The 18,933-nt window shown below is 41.2% G+C and overlaps 1 protein-coding gene across 6 annotated transcripts in view; it reads left to right on the plus strand.

Annotated features, from left to right (window-relative positions):
• Nucleotides 1-6,639: 6,639 nt before the first annotated feature.
• Nucleotides 6,640-18,933, plus strand: part of SNCA (synuclein alpha) — a 64,657-nt gene continuing 52,363 nt past the window's right edge. The window contains exons 1-3 of one of the 6 annotated variants that reach the window (XM_041488251.1): nucleotides 6,640-6,659; nucleotides 8,538-8,683; nucleotides 14,071-14,112. In XM_041488251.1, coding sequence (XP_041344185.1) covers nucleotides 8,563-8,683; nucleotides 14,071-14,112 — 163 coding nt within the window. In that variant the 5' untranslated portion in view covers nucleotides 6,640-6,659; nucleotides 8,538-8,562. The other 5 variants (XM_041488250.1, XM_041488248.1, XM_041488246.1 and 2 more) reach the window with 5 other exon arrangements.

The following is an 18,933-nucleotide window of genomic DNA, read 5'->3' on the forward strand; positions in this document are numbered from 1 at the left end:
TTTTCAGTTGGGCTAATTAGTTGGTCTGATCTAACCTGACTTAACTAGAAAATTTGGTTTATTTTATAAATACCTAGCTGTTTGAATGTTTTGATCTTTTTGAGATGGACAAGATAGATCTACCTCTCACAGCTTTGGCTGACTCAGCATCTATATATAAAGTTAGTTCTGTGGTGCCTGTGAGGAATCAGTCTTCCACAGAGCTGGTCTAAATGGTAGCCCAAATCAGACAGGTAAAGTCAAATGGAGATCACTGAAGTAAGAAATAGGAATAGGAGAGGGTGGTTTTCAGTGACTACACACTAGATATGTCAAAACCGCTAAACTGTAACACTGTGATGAAAAGGTACTGGATGGGAGCAACACAGCTGACTTATGAAAAATGTTAAAGAGACTGAAAAGGCTGTTCTCAGACTGAGATGGCTTAATGAAGTGTCAAGGTCTCATGTTCTCATTCATGCTGCTAGTACTTTGCAGCACAGATGACCCCTGTGGAGTAAATGCTGTATTATTCACAACAGACAGAAGTAGCAGTGACTGAAACACAATCTTTTAAAATCACTAAATGAATACATAATACACAACATTTCTTTAAGGTGTTCAGCACAATGATTTTAAGCAAAGAACATTCAAGTTCATTTAGGAAATTGAATGTTCAGTTCAAATGCGTGTACTCAGACATATTTCAAGTTGAAACTCAAGTTTGCTGATGATTGGCAATGCCTTTCTTCACCAGAGCATTCTGACTAGTCATAGAATAATGAAATTTGCATTTGAGTCATGGATAGCAAGAGGAAATTCTGATTTATGCCCACTTCAAGTAGGTCTGAAAGACTTTAATTTTTGGAGGAAACTTCATAAGCACCTGGTAACATGGTCATGAGGATGCCAGCAGAAGGTATTATTGATGAGTATGTACCACAGGTACAAAGAATTTACTGCTACAGAAATGTCAAATTCTCATTTCACAGGGCAGTTAGTACCTAGAAAGGCAGCGATCTGTGATTATGGGCTACTGTGAATGGTTCACATGTTTCATTCTCACGACTTCTGAAATTCTTCATCTGTGCTTTATTCCCCTGCTGGTGTCTTGTCATGAGACCAAGATAATAAGCCCCTTTGAGCCAAGAAAATTGTCTGATCATGGCTATAAAAGATCAAGCCCAGTGGAGCATTCATCAGCAGGTATGAGTGAAGTGAATGCCAAAATATATTGATAGGGGAAAAGATTTTAACTTTTTAAATATTTTGAATATTTCCTGGAGATTGGTACCATGAGAAGAAGGTAAATTCCTGAGACATTGATTCCGCACAAATTCTACATCTGTATTTCAAAACACAAAAGGAAATCTTCACAGATGAAAAGTCATTCTTCAGAAATCTCTACTTAGCTCACTGACAACCTGCAATTTCTTTCTGGACAAACTCCTCACTGAGATACCTACACAAATTTGACTTGAGTTTGACTGTGGCCTTTAATTTTGACCACTCTCTCCCTGTCTCCTGCTTTGTCTTCCCTTTGTCCCTTACCTAACTGCCTTGTCTCTTACTGAAGTGATGTTTTGAGTCTTTTTCTTCTGCCTCTTGGGCATCACTGCAAATGTGAATGCTTCAAACTGCTTGTGAATTGAAACAAATTGGAGAGCAAAACAGAAATTAAATGTTTCTAAGGGGTAGGGGTTTTTTCCAAGATCTGAGCTCGAGGCTATAACTGAAATGGTAATTTAAATTAAATTTCCAAGTACATTTATTTTGTGCGTGATTACGAGGAAAAGTAATTTTTTTCCTATTGTCTACATCGCCCAAACCTGAGTATACATCCCCTTGTGAAGAAATCTGAAATGGCTCCCCACAGTCATTCCGTGCCCTACTTAGTGTTCCATATAGATAAATGTTAATAGCCCAGGGTATTGCCTTAAAATTAAGAATTCTAGATCAAGACAAGTTCCTCTATGTTTTGTGGAAATACAAACATCAACAAGAAGGTATAGGCCTGTGGTTTGGAGATTGCACTAGAATAGGATTCCAAAAAGTGATTCCATGTAATAAATAAAGGAGTCAAAGAAACCAGAACAGACAATACTGTGCTTATAGTGATATTTCCTTTGCTATTCTTGGTTCCCTTGAGTCCATCTCTGGTTTAATGTCAGCATGAATGGGAATTGAATTGGACCAGCAGTTGATGTAACAAAAAAAGTGCTGGCAACTGATAACGGTGTTATGAGTTTATGGTGATTGGAGTGGCACCAGCAAAAATATCCAAGGGATAACTTGGCTGGGAAGCTAGAACATAGGAATCAGAGAAATGAGAAGAGAATCATGTGTTGCCAGATAAGACTTTATGTTTTCCTTATGGGTTAATATATCTGAATGAAAACCACCACTTTTCCTTTATGTGATGTCTACTTTCCTTTAGGAATTACAGCAAGAAGACAGTTTGATAGAATGAAGTACGCTCCTGTTTGGGTTTTCCACCTGTTCAAACAGTTTTCTGGTAACTAACTGTAGTATCTAATTAAAGCTGCTGCCTTCCTGGTGCACCTCTTGAGAAATGCTGCCGTCCAGGTAATTAATGTGCTGTGCCTGCACTGGCTCAGATGCCTATATTTGCAGCAGGCTACTTTAGAACATGCTGAATTATCTTTGACCTTGGATACATCTGGTGCTGGCTTCTCAATCAAACAGAACTTGGGACAAGACAGGCGTCAGACCTGACTCTGGCTTGGTGATTTCCACTTTTCTAGCATTAGCATTTTCAGTTTTATGAGGTGCTGATAACACACTGAATCACATGTGAGGAAGGTGATTGTTTCTTTCAGGTAAAATCAATTTATTGGTGCTATGTGACTTGGCCTGTTCAGTCTGGAAAGAGGAGACTGAGGGGAAACCTCATTGCAGACTACAACTTTCTTGTGATGGGAAAAGCAGGGGTGAAACACTGATCTCTTCTCTGTGATGACCATGATAGGACTGAGGGAATGGCCTGAAGCTGTATCAGGGAGATTTAGGCTGGATATTAGGAAAAAGGGTCTTCACCCTGAGAGGGGTTTAGCACTGGAACAGGCTCCCCAGGGAAGTGGTCACAGCACCAAGCTTGACAGAGTTCAAGAAGCCTTTAGACAATGTTCTCAGGCACATGGTGTGACTCTTGAGGATGTTCCTGTACAGGCTAAGAGAAGGACTCAATGAGGTCCCTTCCAACTCAGCATATTCTGTAATTCTGTGGGAAGCATCTTGAAGAATAATCAACACTGATTTTGCCAGGCACCCTTAGGTCAGCCTCATCTGACCTACTGGCTGTCTCTGAGTAGAAACATGCTGCCAGATGGCTTCCTTGGCACTCAAGGTACTGCTTTTGGGAACAAAGCTTTGCTAAAGGTTCCAGGTGCAACAGACAGAGTTTCTGTGCCCTTTAGGACTGAATTTCTAGCCCAGAGAAGTTAATTAATTAATGAAATGTTACCATTGTTTATGAATGCTGTGATGGCTCTGTAACTTCACCATTGACTGCAAGTGAAGGAAAGGTAAAGGTCTGGCAGGTTCTGCTTGTAACAGAGGCGGTATAAAGCTGCAAGAACCTTCTGTCTGGTGGTTAGAGTAGTGTCAAGATTGGTATAGCTGAGCTGAAATCCACCAGATGGGAGACATACATCAATCTTCCTGATATTTATGTATACGTACATCTGTGTGTGTAGGTGTGTACATACCTCCAAGTACTCCAATACAATAAATAGATGTCATATATGTCTATATCAGTTAAAACTTTTTTGATCAGTTCTATTTGCATCTCTTGGCAACGGCTGCATGGCAGTGGACATCCAACAGCCCAGCCCATAAAAAGCACACAGAACTGTATCTATCAAAACAGTCCCCAAACAGAAACCTTTGCAATGGGACTGCTGCATAATAACGAGTATTAATTTTAAATAAATAAACCGAATGCTTCCACTAGGAAATTAACTCTGATATGAGTTGTATCTTGATTGTATGAAGGCTTTAATACATGTGCTTAACTTCCAGTTGAGTAAACATCATGGGAACACCATGCGTGCTCTGGAGTGCTAAATTATAACACTTATGAGCATGATAAGAAAAAGATAATGGTTTGCTAAAACTCAGGCTTACCTATAAGCAAAGATGAGGTCTTCTTCACCTTTTTTTTTAAATTGAGCATATTTTTGAGTTCTCAGAAAGGGACTGTGCACACAGGTAGTTACAGCATAGTCAGTAAAGACAACAATGATCCACAGAGGGAGCAGGGTGGGAATAGAAATACAAATGTGATGCAAGAGCCTAGGAAACTGATCTGAACTCCCAGTTGCCTCTAAAGCAATCCACATAGTAAACTGTTCTGTAAGGAATCAAACCACTGTATGTGTGTAAAGAGGTCACCGTTTCTCACAGTTAATGAATGTATTTATCCAATGAAGACCATTTTCAGATTATCTGCAATTGGCAGAAGGGCCTGTGGTAACACAGGGAGCCTGTGTGAGTCAGTAACCCAAAACAAGTAAATTCTGATCAATTTTACTCGGCAACCTTTTTCAATTGTCCATAATCGTTCTTTGCATAGTGATAAAACAGATATACTTGATCACTTGTAACTAAACCAATAAGTTAGCCTGCAAGGCGAGATAAAGTAAAGAAGATTTTAGTAGTACTTAATTGATTTTTGCTCTAGATGCTCATGTGAAGTAAACAGTGTCATTAAATAAAGATTTGTTTTAAATGTGATCAGTGGGCAATCTGTTTGCTACTATCCTTTCTTCAGACAGAAAAGGCTTCAGGGGAGAACTTACTGTGATACTAATAGTACTGAAGAGACTACCTAAAAAAAAAGCCCCAACCAGCTGTTGCAGACAATGTGGTTTAAATAGCAATTGCCTTAGAGATACAATGCCCATTCTCTACCATATTTAATTCTGGTTTCCACCTAAAAGTCCCATTCATTTTCAGAATGAAGAATTTCTTGTGTCAACATTTGTACTCTGTTTTTTTCTTACTGTGCCTCTTACCCAATGATTTAGAATTTAACAGCTGCCTAGTTTGATTACTACAGCTGAAATTTTAAGGTTTACTTCTGTTGTGGCAACTGATTCCTCTTGCCTTTACCTCTCTATTTCTAGCTGCATGATTTTGCTAAAGGACAAGCTGTTACTTTGTTTAACAGCAGAACATAATGCCTCCCTTTGATAAACATAAGGCAAAGAAAGAATGCTTGCAAAACCTAGGAGTTGCAAATATCTCAGCTCTTCTTTGTAAAGTTTTCAGAAACAGAGCCATAAACGTACAAGGTTGTTTATCATATTGGATTATCAGTTTCTCCTAACATAATTAAATACACTAAGTATATCTAGATTTGTATCAGCATAATAAAACATTATTTCATACTCATAGTCACTTGCATGCTGGAAAAACAAAAGCCTTCTTTAAATCTGGAAGATAATACTTGCATAAGGAGTGCGAGATGCACTTTAATTCTAATTTGGGGTCTAAGTTTAGTGCTCAGAGTAGTAGACAATGACTGACAAGGGTTTTCAATGAGTCAATTTACATACTAAGATACGTAAATTGGGCCAGTTAACATGTGCAAAGAATATGATTTCAATTAAATTTTATTTACTGTCTGGAACTGTACCTATTGTCCTCTCCCCAAAATAGGAAGAAAATAAAAATACCACATCTAGCTGTTGCACTACTAACTACGAATGAGCTGCACAGGATGAATGAGGTGAGGTACCTTATGTAATTTAATTTCTGGGGGTTTTTTTAGGCTTTCTTGAGAGTAGAATTATGAGAAAATGATTTATTTGTAAATGCATATGTATTACCAGTCTGAACATTCTTATGCAAAGAAATAAAATCTGTTGCCTAATGCTTGGTTGATTAAAACTACTACTACAATGAAGCAGAAGAAAGTTTACCAAACAATACAGAAATATTACAAAGAAACCTCACAAGAGAAAGATCCTGCACTACATGTTCAGCATGAGAACAAAACCAGGGATGCATCAGCTGTCTGCAAGGGATGATGGATGCAAGATGCTTCTTGCAGCTCACAACCTTGTATCTTATCTATGCCATGTTCTGTTTCTCCTTTTGGAGCGCAATAACCCCCAAGCTGTTTCTGTAAGTCTTGCAGGATTTGAATTGATGTACTCAAGCTGAAGGTCCATCTGTTCTAGTGCCTTGTCTCCTACTGGTCTTGGCTTTTCATGCTTAAATTCTGTGACCAAAATAGAGAAGTTTGATAGGTTTCCCTTTCTGGGGAGAAAGTGACTTCTCTTCCTGAGCTTAAGATTCAGGTGGCAGTGGCCATGGATTGTGTGGTGGAGGATGCCAGCAGCGGTGTAAGGGTTGGGCAAGTCTGGCCCTACTGCTCTTCATTTGGGATGAAAATTCTTGTGTGTGTGCAATAGAGTTAAGACTCGTATTACAACTGCAAGAGCACCACCTCCCGTGCTTAAAATTAGCTGGGATCATGAATCTTGGGAAAACAGTGACACTGAACTGCAGGGTTGAAGATTGGGAAGTAGATGAAAAATAATTAGAAGCTGGGGGAGATTCTCTAAGGCTATGGTGAAGTGACTCAGGGCTGTGCCGCATCAAGAGCTTCCGAACACTTCTAAGATGAGGTGCACCAGCCTTTGGAGGGAGTGGTGAGTGTGCGGAGTCCCAGGGGGACCAAGTCGCCTGGCACGCCTTCTACCCTTGCTTCTCCCTTGGTCTGCGTCCAGCAAACAGGTGCTTCAAGTTAATTACGCCTCCCACCTCCCCGCCACGAAGGACGCGATAGGGTGGGCGCAGGGGGCCGGGCGGGGGGCGCATTCTCAACCGGGAGCGAGAGCCTCCGCTCCTCCTTCCCGCGGCGCATTCTCCCGCCCCCCGCCCTCGCCTATCGCCGGCACTCGCCGCCTGCGGGGCTGCCGCCGGGGTGGTGCCAGCAGCGCCGGCCGGGATGTGCTGAGCAGGGGCCGCTCCGCGCCTCGCCCGCCGCAGCCCGCGCCGCCGCCGCCGCTCGGAACGGGTCGCTCGCCGGTGGCGGAGCCCGGCGGTGAGTGCGGGCAGGGCGGGGCGGGGCGCCCGTGTGTCTGCATAGAATTAGAGGTGTGTGTCTCTAATAGCAAAGGCAGCTAGATAGCGATATCCTGTTGAACGCTCCCGTGTGGGCGCGGGGAGGGAGGAGAAGCCGGGCGCCGTGTCCGCCGTGTGCCGGCGGCGTGCCCGCGGAGCCCCTGGGTGCCCATATGGTCGCGCCGCTCTGCTTGCCTCGGTAGGTGCCTCGCTGTGTGCATGCATGTATATGTTTGTGTATGTATACCTACATATGAGCCCACGTATACATGGGCGCGACGCCCTGCTCCCTCCCTCTTCCCTCTGCAGGAGCCCGTGTGGGATTCGATCCACACCCGCGGTCCCCAGGTGCCCCCGCTCCTGGTCGCGGGGCCGCCCCGGGGACGAGCCTTGGGACCCAGCCGGTGGAGGAGCCGGAGGGTCCCGCGGGCCGGTCCTGCCTCCCCGGGGGTGTGTGTGTAGGGCACGGACCCCCCGGCCGTCCCCGGGGCGGCAGGAGCCGTGGGCAGCTGGGCTGGAGCACAAACGCTGCCGTTCTTCGCACGCCCGTCACGAGTTAGTGGAAAGCTGCGACAGCCCAGATGCCTTCCTAGACATCCATTCCTCCTACTCAGCCTCTGGCAAAGACGAGAAGATAACAGGCAGCACTTCTGTCTGTGTGGGTGGAGGAAGAGAAAGGAGTACTGATAATGGATTTGTTGAAGGGACGCTGATTCTGGGTTTTAATTACTGTTCCGGTGGTTTCAGTGTTGCACTGGATTGTATTGCTGCCAGAGGACTCTCTTGGTAGCTTTAGTGCAGTGCTTTTTAAATCCTGTGTTCTTGCTTTTGCTTTTTAGTAAAATATTTTCTCAGTTGTGATACGTGCAAGGAACCCATTCAGGAAAACTCGGTTTCCAAAACGATGTGGACTGTGTGTAAAATGCTGGACTAATGGAAATGCAGCATTTTTTATTTCCTCCAATCCTGAGTTTAATGGCATTTTCTTACAAATGGATGTTTGTCATTTATGGGAGGTTTTGGTTTATGTTTTTTGGTTTTCAGTTTGGTCCGTTTGTTTGGTTTTTTAAGTTGATGTTGTTTATTTAAGTTGCCTTTTTTCTCTGGATGAGAGGTGGAGTATCATCAAATCACAGGACTAAATCTTGCATTCAGCACATGAACAGAGCTGTCCTTTGGGAGAAATGATGCCTTGATAGGCAAGGAAGGTACTTATATCAGTGGAACCATCTTCCAATCAGAACTGCATTAATGGCAACCTCTCCATGGGATTCTGTGAAAATAGGATATCTGTTTCATATAGCTACACAATTTGGGCGTAAAAAATAATAGAATTTTAAAGTAATTGTGATCCCATTCAGTTAGAATATTTTTTTTTCTCCTTTCTGGGATAAAAAGCTGAAAAAACCTTACTGAAAGCATGTACTGTGGTTTTTGTTTTTTTTTTTTTGTTTTTTTCCTAGGGCTCTGTGAAGAGAGTCTTCAGCCATGGATGTGTTCATGAAAGGACTTTCCAAGGCAAAGGAGGGAGTCGTAGCAGCAGCAGAAAAAACCAAGCAGGGTGTGGCAGAGGCAGCAGGAAAGACGAAAGAGGGAGTCCTCTATGTGGGTAGGTGGGCAGCAGAGAGCACTCTGCTGATTGGTGCACCCCAACATGCACAGCTGGATCCTCATCAGACCCATTCTTCTGCAACAAAATATGTAATTGCTCTCAGGAGACCATTGCAAAAGAAACAAGAGGAAATTTGTGCCTTCCTGAGCTCAGGTTCTTTGAAGCCAGGTGCCTTACAGTGCAGGTCATTGGATGGCACTCCATGCAAGAAGTTTGCCAGATCAAGGCCAAAGGGGTGTTTGGTACAGTAAAAATAAATATAAAAAAATGTAAAAGCTGGAGGTGAAGGTAGCTTCATGACATTCTACAGAGTTTGGGGGCTTGAACAGCATTTCAGGAGAAGACACTTGAGAGGTTAGCTCAGGAGTGGAGTAGTAAACATGCCAACTGCTTGGTATGTTGACAGCAACATCTTGTATGGCAAAGTGTGATCTTCTGAAATTAATGTCATGTTCTGTAATTACTATTGCAAATTGATGGCAAATATTTTCCACGACTTCTCAAGGAAGAGCCTCTACAGTTAATGAGATAGGGCAGGTAGACCCCAAGGTAGCAAAGCAGTTGTTAGTGTCTCATTCTAGGCCAAACAAGTCTTGCATAGAGCCTGGGATAAAATTATTTTCAAATCCCTGAGTGGTACTTTCATGAAGGATAGTCATCTTCATTTAGCAAGCATTGGGCTTTAGAAGAGTGTCTTGCAAATGCTGTCATGAAAAATTCACAGAAAAACAATCTGCCAAGACTATGAATAAGTGGTTATTTATAAAAAAATGATTATGGATCTGTTTCTCTTATTCATCAAATAAAGCTAGTCTATAAAAGAATGGTGGGGGAAAAGATAGCCTTTTCTGTAGGTCGTTTCTGTTCTGTTGGTTTTGTAGCAAGTCAGTTCTGTAATGGGCGCTGTGTGTACTGAGGGAGGTGTGCTCACATAACCGAAGTTAAACAGAGCTGAAAAACAGAGGCATTTCTTTTCAATGGGAGTACTGAGGTCTCTGGTATTCCAGTGCCTTTTTTGGATTCCCTCTTGCAGGCTACTGCCAGTCTGTAAGAAATTATTTCTGCTCCAAATAGTGTGGACTACTCATTTGGAATATACTTCCCTCCCTTTTAAGCCATAGCAAAGCTCAGTGCTCTTGCCAACAGGGATGGCAGTCATTTTGAGCACTAATTGTAGGATGACTCTATTTTAAAATGAGCATCTGCTCATTTTCAAGACAGAAAAATAGATGTTCTTCCACTGTATATTGTGCTTGATGTTGGAGTTATTTTCCGGAGGAAGGACTTTCTTTTATTTTGTTTTCTTGTAGTCCTGGACATGCTTCTGGGGTCATTGATTTCTTCGTATTGGAAACCTGCATTGTGTGCTAAATTAATCTTGGTTTCTGACCTGTTCTCCAGACTATAATAACATTTGAACCTAGTTCTGTTCCCAAAGGCAACAGATTTCCTGTTGTCTTCAGAGATGCTTTTGCTGAGGTTGAACTTTGGAGGGCAGGCTTGCAATTTTTTGCAAGAATTTTAAGAAATAACTGGGGACTGCAGAATCTTGAGCTATGGTAGGGACCTGTGTGTAGTAATGTGACTGCAGTAATGGTGGAGGATCCTTCTTCAACCAGGTGCCTCCTTTTCAGGAGGCACGGGCTGTGTGCACAGTTTGTTGTGCAGGCAAAAGAGCCTTTGGTTGGAAGCTGTCTCCAGAAGCCCTGGCAGCTTGTGTCTTGCCCATACAGGCAGGATGTTTCAACAAGTTCAGATAGGGAAAGGAGGAGCTGGGTGTTTCTCTGTCTGCTTCCCAAGCACACAGCAGAGGTGTCTCTTCCCTTGTGCAGCATTAGCTGAGGCCAGCATGATAATCTTTTGTTCTGCAGGCTGATAATGACTGCAGTGCAAAAGGTGGTGAAGCCCCTTTATGAGGAGAGGAGCAGCACAATTCATTAGAGCTCATGGAGATTTCTCACTCCCTTTTTGGATTTTCAGATTTGAGATTCACAGCCAGATTATACTGTGAAAGCTGCCTGACATCTTGCAAAAAAAGAACCTAACAGCACTGGGCTGAGTGGGACCTGTTAATCATTTTCAGTTTCATAACATTCAGCCTCCAATTGCTGGTGGAGATTAAGAAGATGCAGAGTCTTTGGTCCAGATCCCCTAGGTGATGTGGCTTCCCACTGAAATCAGTGCAACTTAAGTAAATGTGGAAAGCATCTGGACCTTTCTGTCCAAGCTGCTCTTAACTATTATGTGAAAGACTATAACCTAATTCTACCTGGTAAGAGTTCTATTAACAACAGCTGCTGTTTGGGATAAAATGTGGTCATTGTAATTCTTTTATTCTTGTTTTGGTTTTAGCATTTTTTTTTTTTGAACAAGGAAAATTTCTCTTAGCAAAGGGAGAAACATAGAGCTATGTAGGATAGCAGTGTATTGGAGGATTGAGGTTTGTTTTTTTTCCCCTGTCCATGCTGAAGTCTCTGCTTCTCTCAGTCCACTGTCTGGCCTTCTTTTAAGTACTCAAGATACCTTCAATACAGTCTACAATGTTTTTTTATGCTTTCAAGTATTGGAGGTTCTTTGCCCCTTAAATTTCTCTGACAATGGGCTTCAGCATTGGCCAACTAAAATTAGTGGTTCTCTCAAGTTATTCAAGCACAGCATCAGGACCTTTCTTGATGTCACAAAATGGCCTGGTCATTGTTTAGAAAGAAGGACTGAGGCTCGGCAATCCTGTGTGTGCTGTAGATCTAAAACTGCATCTTTCTGTAGCCTTCAAGAGCTTTTAGTGTGAAGCGGAGAGGAAGTGAGTGGCAGTACTTAATCCCCACTCACTTTGAAGCCAGGAACTGAGTAAGAAGGATATGTTCACGCACTCTTGGCAATGCAGTCTTCATGATGTCTGCTGAGCTTCTGTGTGCTTCCAGGGAGCTCCGGTTTTTGCGCAGTTGACTTGAGTGCATGTTTGCTGCTCAGGAATGGAAGTTTCCAGTCTGGTTGTTTTTGGTGTGTCGTAAGCTCACAGAACAAAGGACTAGTTTATTAGCAGCAGAGTGGCTGATGATTGTTTACTATTCCCTTTGCTGGCACGTGGACTTGGAGTAGAGCAGAGCAGTCATGACCTATTTGGCAAAGCCATCCAAATTCCTCCACTCCTTTTTCATCATGTTTCTTATTTTCCTTTAGTGGTAGAAAAGCCAGCAGAGTCATCAAGGGATTCGTGGTTGGTCTGGTGGAATAATGGCTTTAGGACTTGGAAGCAAGTGTTTTCCTTAAACATGGATTGCCCCTTCCTCTAATTTGCATTTGTCTCCCAGTCTGTAACCAGCGCTGACTAAGCCATGTCAGTATTCTGTTGGTCTATCAAGTAGTGCAGAAATGAGTATGTTTGCAAACTGTTGATACATTCCTTCATTCTGGCACAGTGACAGCCGTGATAATAAATTGTGAAGCAACTCTATGGTATTTTTTTATAATTGGAAAAAAACCAAAAAGTGAGTTTAGTGTTCTCCCTCCCCTCACACAGACGTCTACTATAGCTAGGAAAAGTAGCATTACCTGTTGCTTCTTGGTTTAGGTTAGAGTCATGTTCCTTGGTCTTGATATGCTCTCTACTCTGATTATTCTGTTCCCCTTGTTACGCAGGCTACAACGAGCTAGACTGTTGTTAAATTGGGAATGCCAGGGTGAAAGACAGCTAGTTTATCCTGGAACCAGCGTGGACAACCAGCTTTCCTTCATGGCTAGCCAGAAGTTGGCCTACTGAATTCAGCTGTTGTTATTTATAGGCCTGTTCTGGCAGATCCTAATGTGCTTCTAGATGCTGTTGTAGCTGCCATGGCAGGAACAGCTGCTTGCATGCAAGTGTGCAGCAGTGGGGCAAGTGCTCTTGAGCTCTAACATATGCTGTGGGGTCTGGAACACCAACCAGCTGGTTGTTTGCCAATTAATGGATCTGGCTATACATACCCCTGTTCCATATGGGTCTGTGAGCTGAGTTTTTTTTAAAGAAAAGTCTGTCTTCCACTAAAGAGACCAGCATTTCTGTGTGAGTTGTGGTTATACCAGCATTGTCTGGGCAAGTAAAGTACGAATTGACTTGGAATAGGTCCCTCTGGACATGTGTGCATTGCACAGGTCCTCAGGGAGCTCTGTCATACCATCCATCCCTTTCTGGCCTTAGGGAACTGGGTACTTGCTAATTCACAGGTTTCCATGTCTTTAATGGCTTGGCTTGCAGACAGTCTGCTCAAAAACAAGCACAAGATATTGATCAGGTGTAATAGTGCCTTTAAAAGCATGTGCTTAATATTAAGTATTCCAACAGACACACTGTAAGCCTGCAGTGGTGTTTAGTTGCTGGAAGTCAGTAGAACCATCATCTGCTTGAATTCCAGGATGTGCTTTTCTTCTTCAGGTCTCATGGTGCTACAAAACTGAGAACCAAAACAAGTCCTTAGGTGTGAACAGTTTGTGTATACTGAAACTTTTGATTGTTCAATGGTAAATATTTTTCAGTGAGAGAAAGCAGACCTTTTTTGAAGATAAAATTGGAATAAAGAGGTGAAAAAGACTTCAGCTGTTTAACCTCATCATTAGCTAAAGGAACATTTTGTTTTACTTCATGCAGTATTTTTTTTCCTTGTCTTTATGACAGATTATTATTCTACTTTTGCCCATGGGTAAGAGAGCCTTTTCAATCTTGTAATCAATCTAATAGTGCCAAAACTACCTGGCTAAAGTTGCATAAATTTGCACTAGTAGCAAGTGGGACATATTGATGAATGAGCTTATATTGTGTTTTTGTGTTTAATTGTATTATTGCAAAGAATTTTGGACAAAAAGTTGCTTTTTTTCCTAATATTTTGCTGCTCATGCATTTTCTTTTGTTAGAAATGTAAAGTCAGAAGTATAAATTATAATGTCTCAAATACTGAATGACAGCAAAAAAAATTGCATTACAAATAAGGTCATTTCTGTGTTGGTAAGAAAAATAAAATGTCATCCTATCTCTGGCAGACTAGGTAAGATGATTAACTGGGAGCCATAAACTCTGTTAATTGCACATTGTTAAGCATCATAGTCCACAGATGGATACTAATCTCTGAAATGTAGCCAAATTATGGAACCTGACAAGGGCAACTAGAGGGCTGGTAAGGAAAAAGACATCCAGTTATGATTTAAACAGAAGTATGTGCTAATTAGTTTAAAGAACAGTTGTTCTGTACTGCTGGCTTTGCCTCTTCCCTTAGACTGAATGTCTTAATAACCTTGGAAAATAGTGTGTGCAATGGTATGCAGTCTACATGTTAATCCCTCTTTATCATCTATCTAGTCTTTACCAGTACTTAAGAATATGCATCTTCAACCTAATATTTTTCTTTGTTTAGGTTCCAGGACCAAGGAAGGAGTTGTTCATGGTGTTACAACAGGTGAGATAATTACCTCTTGATTTCACCTTCTTTGCTTCGTGAGATTAACCAGCTGTTTAGCTGTTAAAAAGTGAGTTTTTTTGAGAGCACTATAATTTATGAAATATGGAAAAGCATAGGAAACTTGAGAGATCTGATTGGGTGGAAAGACTGAATGGAAGTGGCTTACAGGAAAGAAACAAATTTCAGAGTTTTGATTTGAATTTGTCACAGTTATGAGTGTTTTGAATTTTTTTTTTAAACTGACTAATCTCTCAGTAGAAAGAGCACTTTCAGACTTGGAATTTAATGCCAGACATGTATCTTCACAATAGCATTTCTACACCAAGAAAGAGTAAATTTACATTTTAAATTGATTTTCAGGGATCATTTTAGGTATGAACTGTAACCAGTAACCAATAGTTTGTTTTAAAGAGCAAAATGAGTGGATGTCTTTGATATCTACAGAGTGCAGAAAAGCCTTAGTTGACCATAGGGCATTGAATAAAATGTATCATTTTCTGCTGTAGAACGTGGGAGTTCTGAATATGAGAAGAGAATGCATGGTAAATAAATTTGTTTTTCCCCTAACAAATTCAGAAAGAAATAAGATAGTAGAAAAGGATTTCTTTTTCTTCATTGTACAGCCAGTCTCTCATTCAGCTCACGTGTCAGTGTATCATTGTGCTCACAAGGCAAAGGATAAACAGTGGTAAGTAAACAAATGTCAGCACTTAATACACAACCCACATAAATGGTTGAAAAGTCAGTCAAGAGTATTTGCAGTAACAAAACAGAACAGAATATCGAGGATAGCCCTTCAGAGCTTAGGCTGAGCATGTGTGCTGTTGTTATGAGATCTGAAATCTCAACTCATTAGACCTCAATTAAGAGAAATATTCAGAGGGATCATTGCTATGACCAGTAGAGGATTGCAGTAGAATGAGATTTGGGACTTGTATATCCAATATCCCAGATGTGGGAGCAGCAACTGCCAGCACTAGGAAGCAAGTTAATAGAGGTGACATTCACCAAGCTGGGATCTGCTGGAATCTAAGTCAAGGGCATTTGCACACGTATGAAATACGCTGAAGCACTGGGATTCTAGTGCACTACCTCAGTGGGGGACTTCCCTTCCTCATCGTGAGAGAAACTACTGATCTCAAATGCTGTGCCTCTCTTTATGTGATTGCAATATATTTAATTAGGCAGGAAATTTTCAGTGGGTGAATAGAATTTTTAATCAGTTTTAAAATGCCTTAAATTTTCTTCTGGAAGGTACAAAACAGACTGTAAAGCCAAACATAAGGGGGACACACCTGTTATGTGCTGTGCCTGTGAATAGAAAATTTGGACAAATTACTGTTGATTTTAGGCAAGACAATAGCTGCTCCTCCTATGAAACAGGTGATACCAAGTGAAACGCCCAAAACTTGGGAATAACTGGTTCTGTGCTGCAGTTTGCCACCTTCTGTCCTTTTGAGCTGTTAGAGATGTTTGGCAGTTGCATGAAAATGGAAAATGAACAGGGTGTGAGCAGGTTGATCTGTGACAGTGAGAAGAGAAGACTTCAGGCAAAATCTAGAGGTCATGGCTTCCAAAATGAAACAGTATGGATGACTTGCTAGTGTAAGAACAGAGCAAGTGCTTGGACGCATTTTAAGAATAAAAAAATAATAGCAAGCCTATAAATAGTTCTTCTGGCAAGAAGAGAAGGTAGATAAAAACAGACTTGGGTTCACTGTAGTGATTCTGTGAGGTGTAACATTAAGACAGAGATGCTAGTGAAGTTGATGTAGAAATCAAATCCATTTAAATCAATGCTGTTAAAGTTGATGTGACAAAAATGCCTTTTAAGCCGCTTGTAAAGACCTACTTGTCTCTTTTAATATGTCTGGGGGTTCACAAGCTGTGCTGGTCTTAGGATATTAACTCCCTAATGCATCATGTCAAACCTGAGGTGAAATAAACACTTTGTTATGTAAATAAAAATGGCTTGAGAGGTTGGAGACAGATACAAACTAGAATCACAGATCAAAATGAGTGTTCACAGTTTTGCAGTCAGTCTTTTCTGAATGCCTGAGTTCTAAAATCTTGATAGCTTTGCTGTCTTTGAAAAAGTTGTGGTTTAGGACCTATGCTGGTGAAATGACACACCCTGAAGAGCTAAAAACCTAATTGCATTCTTCAGTCAGTTAATTTCCAAACCCACGATTACTAGACTGAGGTGTTTCTTGCTTTAAATGTGACCTGATTGTACCAGGTTTATTGACATCAAGATACAGTGAAATGAGGATTCCAGGCTGTGTTTCATTGGAATATGGTAAGTGTGTTATTTTTCAGGTCACCTTTTCTCTGAACTGCTGATAAAAGCAGCTTTGCTTATTGGTTTTATGGGGTCTTTGCCCTGTGTTTAGACTCCTAATTGAAATATCTCCTGGCCTTTGATTGTAAATGCATAATTCACCCATCTCACTTACCTCCCAGAAATGAACAGTATCAAAGGTGAAATATTTGCAGTCCATCTCCAGATATTCTAAATAAAGCACTATTTGTACATAAGTCAAAGAAAAAAAGCTTAGTTCTTCAGTCATGTGAGTGAAGACACAATATTGATAGTAGTAAACCATAGTCAGGTGTTTTGCTTAATTCTTTATTTATTCAAGATCATTCTTGTTCTTCTTAATGTTCTTAGTCATTGGTATTCCTGCTTTTTGACTCCTCAGGTATCTTGCAGAAAATTCCATAAATTAAAGAACCACCATATTTATGGCATCTTTGTGAATGAGTTCTTCAAGCACTTATGACAAACTTACTGTTTGAAATACATACGCAAAAGTATATTTGGTACAATAAGAGTAAGGTCATAAATGCAGGGAAATTCTGAGGTTTGAATCTACTTTTATTGTTCAAGGTTAAAAGTAACTAGTTATAATTCTGAATTGCTCCAGAGGTTTTACACTGATACTGTATGCTACCCCATTGTCTGTACTAAGTAGCTCAAAGACAACTTCAATGCTAATACTTTTTGCACAGTGCTATAGTCAGTATTAGAAATTAAACTCACCCTTGGTGTGGTCATGGTACACTGTCCCAGGGTCATTTAATAGAATGGACAGTCTCTGCATAGATAAAAGAAGTAAGCAGGCCATAGCACAGCAAAGCTCTGCAGAAGATGATTTCCTCTGGTTGTCAGCACTGTGATGCAAAGCAAACATCAATTTTACAAAGACTTAATGGTTTAAGATCATTAAGCAACCTGGTATTCAGATAAATTTACTAAGTTGGGATCAATGCCCTGCATTCTGAACTGATTTGTTTGTGAACACTTAATGCTTTCCCCATTACTACTTAGTGTAAGCAATAAAATAAATGAGACTGGAGACTTAGTTTGGGAAGTTTTTCTTCTAGTTTAAGTTTTTGTTCTCCTGTTGTGGGGTTTTCAGAGCTCTAGGGTCACCAGGCTGGATCTCATTATCAGAGTCACTCTGGTAATGATGTTCATGTCTAGTTATTCCTTAGCGACAGGAAAGAAGATTCTCTCCCTACTATGATTGCTTTTGCCAAACTGTGCTATTTATATAGTTTGCTCAGTTTATCTTCATGGCTCTGACTTCTGAAGCAGCGTGTGAGAGATCTTCCATGGTAGCTCCTGTGTCAGCTTTCTTGTGCTGTGTCTGTGTGCTGCTTTTGGCTGGCATGGAGGTAATTTTCTTCATAGTACCTGGGAGGGGGCTGTCTGGGATTTGTTCTGGAGCCAATGTTGATAACATAGGGATGTTGTAGTTACTGCTGGGCAGGGCTTGCACATGGAAGCATTTCCTGCTTCTCACCTCACTCCGCCAGTGAGACTGCTGGGGGTTCCCAAGGAATGGGGGGAAGACACGGCCAGACCCCAGATGACCAGAAGGATATTCCACACTATATGGCTTCATACTGAGCAGTAAAACTATAGGGAAGGTTGGTGAGGGTCATCTGCTTGGGGACTGGCTTGGGCATTAGTTGATTGGTGGTGAACAATTGTTTGAATTTGCATTATCTGTGGGATTTATATATTTTTCTTTGTTGTTTTCCTTTTTATTATATTTTTATTACTATTATTATTGTATTTCAATGGAACCATACTTATCCCTTGAGTTTTTCTTACTTTTACCCTTCCAATTCTCTTCTTCCCCATCCTGCTGGAGGAAGAAGGGAATGAGCAGCTGTGTGGTGCTTAGTTTCTCGCTGGGGTTAAACCATGGCTGTCTGAAATAGAAGCAGTCTTAAATACACTGCTTTTGTTACTACTTTTATCAGTATCTCATTGTGCCAGTAACAGTGTTAGTGGCCTGATTCTTCCCTTTTTCATTTGAGTTTGTATGTTCTAGGCCTTTCCTAGGATAATTTGTTGCTCGGAGGAGGAAATGTACTTGAGACAGTGCCTTCCCAAAATCCTGTAGTAGTGGGAACAGCAGCCACAGGATAGTTGCTGTTGGTAGGTGGTTGTACCTGCTGTGACAACATGGTGTAAGAAATGTGGACGTAATCAGGGCATTAAGAGTCAGGTGGTTTATGGTCCAGCATCCACAGTGCACTCAGTTCCAGTCTGTTTCTTGGTACTTTGAGGTGAAGATGCTTTAAGACCTTGAGATGATGAAACTAATGAATGTCACACCTGTGACAGTCAACACAGTGCAACCATGCTTTAGCATTTTATCAGAAAGGATGAGTCTGCTCAAGGCTGACTGACCCCTTGTCAGCATCAAGCCTACTGAATTTGTACTCTCCCAAATTTGCCCTGAACCAGGACAGTACTTTACATGTTCTGCCATTCAGTGGTTTTTTTTTTTTTTTTTTTTG

Source organism: Pyrgilauda ruficollis, unplaced genomic scaffold, assembly GCF_017590135.1.
Source record: "Pyrgilauda ruficollis isolate IOZ18807 unplaced genomic scaffold, ASM1759013v1 scaffold89, whole genome shotgun sequence".
Taxonomy (NCBI): domain Eukaryota; kingdom Metazoa; phylum Chordata; class Aves; order Passeriformes; family Passeridae; genus Pyrgilauda; species Pyrgilauda ruficollis.